The sequence below is a fragment of the Falco rusticolus genome, chromosome 12 (assembly GCF_015220075.1).
Source record: "Falco rusticolus isolate bFalRus1 chromosome 12, bFalRus1.pri, whole genome shotgun sequence".
NCBI classification, from domain to species: Eukaryota; Metazoa; Chordata; class Aves; order Falconiformes; family Falconidae; genus Falco; species Falco rusticolus.
Genome location: NC_051198.1, coordinates 22,422,706 through 22,428,557, shown reverse-complemented (window position 1 = coordinate 22,428,557; position 5,852 = coordinate 22,422,706). Strand labels below are relative to the sequence as shown.

The window sequence follows — 5,852 nt, the reverse complement described above, 5'->3', positions numbered from 1 at the left end:
TCTTGAAGTTATCTTTAGAAGGTTTGCCTAATGTCTTTGTTAGCTGCTTTAAAATAAATAAATAAGTGCTGAGACAGTAGTCTGGGAGCCTATTTAAAAAGCAATGATCATAAATATGTGACTAATCTGGGTTACGTATAGACTTTCACAGTTGTCAGTTTCCTGGCATGAAGCAGTATAGCTAAAACTCAACTCTTCCACATCTAAGGTTATGGGAGCCTGAATTGCCAGTGGCTGTAAAAGGCCTGTGATCTGGAAGCTCAGTTTTATCCATGTAGAGATACTGCATGCAGTTAGTCCATCCTCCCCTGCACAGTTAAAGAAAAACTATTGGCTACGATGCACAAGGAAAGTGGTCTGAGTTTTTTTTAAGTTGATTAAAGTTGAAATCACAGTGCAAGTGATGTTTCCGCTTTGGCAAGAAGAGAAAAGATTTACTTTTTCACCATCACTGTAAGTCAGACAGTCCATAGCCAAAACCACTCCATCAGAACAGCTCCATACGAAGGCTCATCACAGAGAATCCAATGTCCACCCCAGTGGCCGTGACAGCAGGGCACCCCACCACCGACAGCAGATACATCCTCCTGGTTTTAATACCTATGTCTGAACACCTTCAAATGCGATCAAACTACTTTCCCTCTTGAACAGGTTCCCTGCACGCCAGGCTAGGTTCGTTTCTCGAAAAAGCAGACTGTATGAAGACTGGAAAAAAAGAAAAGGCAAAACCCAACACTTTCACTTTCACAGTCACCCAACACCTGGTAGAACTGAACCAAGCAAAGGCGTCGGGTCATCCAAGGACACTGCACAGAGGGGCCATCGGGCAGCAGCAAGCACAGCAATGCCAGGACATCAGCAGTACTGGCAGCTTCTGGAGCCTCTCCGGTAACTGAGATACCTGGTGCAGTTTTCCTATACGTGCCAGTGAGCACATATAAAACTTTTGTACAGCATAAAATAATATGTCATCACCCTCCATCTCTGACCCGTCAGCAAGGGCAGCAGCAATACTCACGATTTGTCTCTTCTGCACGCCCGTCTCTGAGGGCTGGCTTGTCTTCGGCGAGGGGACAACGACTTACCCCGTGATCTCTCTTTCATCGGAGAATGGGCACTTGAGGGTTTCAGAATCTGCGAGAGATGGGGGAGGGAAGGAAAAGGCGGTCAATAAAGGCAATGGTTCAATGAAAAAATAAAAGGGCCTCATACTGTAACGGAGACAGCACACAAAGAGCCTTCAGTCTCTTGGGGCTTATTCAAACCCTGCCCAGGTTAAGAGGAACCCAAAGCTGTAATCATGTGATAGCTGTTCAGGGGCCTCCTGCAAAAATTAGTTGGTGTCACCAATTCAGTTCCCAGCTAAATACTGAAAAACAGGCCTCATCCACAGCCTTCTTCAGAGCTGGCAACAGCAAGGGATAAGAAAACCAGCTCTGAGCCTCAGCTGAAGGAACCTCACGCAGCCGAAAGGCCCTCTCCAGTTTTCCTCTCCACAAACAGATGCGATCTTCTCCCAGGCTAACAGTAAAAATCTCTGACAGCGGGACTTTTCAGTAAGTCTCCAGCCTGCCTTCATCCCCCAGGCCCTCCAAACCTCATCGGGCACAATGCCCACACTCCAGCCTGTTCTTAAGACCTGATCCTCCAAAGTCAGCTCCCTCACAATGGGAGCCCCCTGAATCAAGTGGCCCAAACTCTGCATTAACTCAAGGGAAGGGTCAGATGCAGGGCCTTCAGCCTTCAAGGGTTCAGGGCTGTGGTCCTGGCCTTGAGGCCCTTACAAGGATGGGACCCAGTGTCACAGCTCAGCACACACAGAGCTGGTCTGTCTATCAGAACTATGTTCAGTGAGTCATCTGTCCACACAGACTTCGACTAGAGCCAGCTTCAACCTGTTTCCTTTCTAGATGGTTTTAAAAGTGTGTGAATAGAGAAGGGGGGGGGGGGGGGGCAAACACCAAAAAACAACTTCATACATTTGTAATCAAGCACATGTGCTTAAGGCGACAGTATGGTACAAAACTTGGCTGGGCAGAAGGGGTGGCAGCAGGACATAAGGGCTACAATGCCACTGGTGACACCCCCAGATCAGGGCAAGGGGACAGGTGCCTCTGCCAAAAAGGCACGCGGCTGCTACGTAGAAGCCATTCCTCAGCAGGGCAGGGAATGGGAACCCAGAATAACTTGACACGATGCCGCATGCCTCTCCACGAGAGCCAGCCCCATACTTAGCAACACACCTGCTCTGCTCCCATTGCCAGCGGCAGGCTGGAAAGGCACCAAATCCCCTTCCACCGTGACCGCAACCAGCTCCCCACCCACGCCAGCCCCAGAGGCATGGTCAGGGACACCCCTTGTCCCCAAGGGCAGCCAAACCCTCCAGCCCCCTGGCAGCCTGCCCTGTCTCCCCATGGTTTCCCTCTGGGCTCTTCAGTCCAACCAACCCGAGGGGAAGGAGCAGCCTGTCAGGGACTTGCTTTCCTCACCTTTCCCATGTAATCTACTTTGATTTAGCTGAGAGTGGTGGACATCAGGCAGCGCAGGGCGAGCCCACTGGCATGCCCTGCAAGGAGAAGCAGCCACTGACATGGGTGTCCCACGGCACCCCTTGCAGCTCAGGTGCAAAGAGCAGAGATCCCTCCCTGCAACCAGCTCGCCCACCCCACCAGCTTCAGCCCCAGCCATCCTAGTTCTGAAAAACAAACCGGGCAATAGCTCCTTGGTGTCCGGGGACAAGTATGAGTTCAAGCATTTTCCAGCCCGAAGTGGAGACCCTTGAACTAAAAAATAGCTATAAGGGCTTGAAAACACACCAGGCTCTGTGGGAAAACCATAGAGGCAGATGTAAGCACACCCCCAGCCCATCTGATACCACCTTAATCTCAGGCTGGGGTCAGCCTGCTGACATGAAGCAAGACCAATCTCTGCAGGATGGGACAAGGCACCCCCAACCTCCGAGTCCACCACCCAGATGTGCAGACCTACCTTCATCCTCATATCCCTGGCAAACTTCTCCAGCTCCTTCCTGACTTCCGTGCGCATCATTTTGGATATATTGAGGACCAGCTGTTTCCACTCAATAGGCTGAAAGCTGTGCGGCTCATGCGGGACATATAATCCAATTTTTACTTTTTTCACTGAATGCAAGTACTTTTTATAGGAGTCTTCAAATTCAAAGATGAGGTCGCTCAGAGTTCGGTAAGTTAGAGGTTTGTCCATCAGATCTGATCGTCTGCTCATGCCCAATGAGCCATACCGGCCGTTGCAGTAAATCCCGAGCACCACGTGATGAAAATAATTCCCTGAGAAGTGGGTTTTAAAGCTGATGGGGAATCGTTCCACAGAGGGTTGCCCGTTCGTTAAGTATCTGGTGTGCACCGTGTCAAGACAACAACAGTGCTGGGAAGGGAACACATACAATCACATCTGTAAGACATCATTAGCAACTGGGGTTTTTTTAACTGCCAGGCCATGTGCTTTTTTGCAAGCACAAATTTATTCTCGCTGTGCCCCAGAAACAGTCAATGCTGCCAAAACCCATTTCACCACTTGGAGAATAAGATGCAATGGTTCAGGCAGGAAAGGCCCTGACTCTTAACCACACTTGGGGGGAAGGAAAAAACCCAACACAACAGTGTTGGGGCCAGAGGAGAGACCACCCTCCCCAGATCTGTGGGAACTCCCCCATTTCATACCAACATCAAACACCCATGCTTCCAAAATGGAACAGCGTTCCCACCATTTCATGCTGGAGCTTGGTATGACTCAGGTATCGATCCTCACTTTCCCACTTCTTCAACCAGTACAAAAAATCTGAATGTATTCCTCTCCAGGGTGACAGTCTGTCTTTCCATCTGCAAACTGGTCCTCAGCATGCCCACTCCTCAAACAAGAGGAGTTTTTGTGTGCTACCCTTGTAACACGTTGCTGAGATGAACAAAGTAAAACTCCCAGATGGATAATTAATTAGACAAGCACAGAGACACGGTCAGAACAAATGCTTTTGCTTTTAAAAGCAAAACACGTCCCCTGAATCACTGCTGGCCATTTCAAATAGACCACGTGCAGAGGCTAGGTCCTAGCTCCGTAACAGCATCACTGAGATGATTCTGAGAGCTGATCTCAGAAGGGAACTATGTGTGTGTCCCAGGTCACCTCGGGAGGCTGCTGGTCTGTGCCATGGGGAGGAGAGGCTGAGATTCCCTCACACAAGTGGTTTTGCGTCAGTGACTACGTTGCATGTGGCTCCCTGCTGCTAATCCCTGGACAGCTGAAACCCAACCTGGCTCCACATGCTGACGGCTGGCCCCTGGGACAGCAGGTGCCCTTCGCTTCTGCAGCCGAGACCCCCACCCATGCCTGGGGAATGGAGAAGGGAAGACCAGAAAAGGCTGCAGCAAGACGCTCCAGCTCACGGTTACTCCAGCCAGAGGCACCTGCTGTAATCCTAGAGCCATCCCTGGAGGCAGACACAGTCAAGGCAGTCGGTCAGGGCTGTGCCACTACAAAATACACCAGTCCAAGGAGCAGCACTGCCAGGACAGCATCAAGGCAGCCTGAAGAATGGAGGAGTGGCACTGGCTACTGCTGGAGCTGCAGGAACCGGCTCAGACCAGGGTCCTGCTCTGAGGATCTCCAGCATCCCCTCCTCCCCCTACCCTGTGCCCAAGAAGGGTCTTTAACAGCAGTGAAACAAGAGGCACTGCACAGCTGAGATGCCCTGGGATGTTATTGCGGCTGGTCTGCCTCCCTTGTCTGCGTAGCACGGCTGCCCGACAGCTGCTGGGAAACAGAGAACACAAAAAGCCTTTGTACCAACGGTGTAAAACACAATTTGTGCTTGATTCTGGTTCTGCCCAGCCTGACACCCCACCTCACCACCAGTGCAACTCCCCAGGATGCTGACCTCCTGCCTGCACCCTGCATTTCACCTCTTCTCTCTACAGGGGTGCAGAAAAAGTATACAATGACTGTCATCTGTCTTGCAAGCATTTTCTCAAGTGGATGTTTCACCCACCTGATGTTTGTTGAATTTCACGTATTCAAACTTTTGCCCTCCAGGCGAATGCAGAAACCAACTAGTAAAAGATTCGTGAACTGCCAGAATATGAGGTCAGAGCAATGAGTTAAAACCTCTGTACAAAAAAACCCAAACACGCAAGAAAAATACGTTGGCAAAATCTTTCGTAACAGCCGCAGGGAAGCTTTTCGGTTCAATGTCAAACATATTTAACTGTATTCAGTGCAGATGTCATCCGCTTTAGCAGTCTGGAGAAAACGTATTAGAGGGTATACGAACAGACAACGCTATGGACCCAGCTCCTGGTGCACTTCAGTATCTGTATGACAGTAAGTCTGGACGAGCGTGCGGAACAGAGCGCAGACCTCCCTGCCACGCACACAACCCCCTGCCCAGCCAAGCCTACATGCACCCACCTCTGCCCACCTGCTGCCCCACCTACATCAAACACAACACCCTGCAGCAACTGTCAAAGCTCACCCTGATATCAACTACACCAACAAGGGCCAGAAATAGCTTTATTGCCTTCGGTGGTCTCGCTGGATCACTGCTGCATTAGGACTAGCTTCTCCAAGAGAAACCCCACACCATCTGTAGAATTAAAAGAGTATAAATACACTGCAAGGTCAGAATGGAGCCCAGCACCATTATATCAACTGGAAAACTCAGCCCACAGTCACCTCATTTAAAAGGTCACCTTGCTCCAGGCCTTAAAAGGAGCATCCTGCGTACATCAAAGTCATGTTACAAGACAGATTCTTGCAGAAGCCCATTGTATTTATCATTCTGTGTAACTGAAAAAGCAGTATCTTTTATTAACACCTATGAA

The 5,852-nt window shown here is 50.1% G+C and overlaps 1 protein-coding gene across 2 annotated transcripts in view; it reads right to left on the bottom strand.

Moving 5' to 3' along the window:
• The window catches only part of VASH2 (vasohibin 2), a 40,524-nt gene that overhangs the window by 8,381 nt on the left and 26,291 nt on the right, over window positions 1–5,852 (bottom strand). For both annotated transcript variants that reach the window (XM_037405069.1, XM_037405068.1), the window contains exons 5-6: window positions 2,989–3,370; window positions 1,019–1,134 (exon numbers count right to left, since the gene is read on the bottom strand). In XM_037405069.1, coding sequence (XP_037260966.1) covers window positions 1,019–1,134; window positions 2,989–3,370 — 498 coding nt within the window. The remainder of the gene's footprint in view (window positions 1–1,018; window positions 1,135–2,988; window positions 3,371–5,852) is intronic.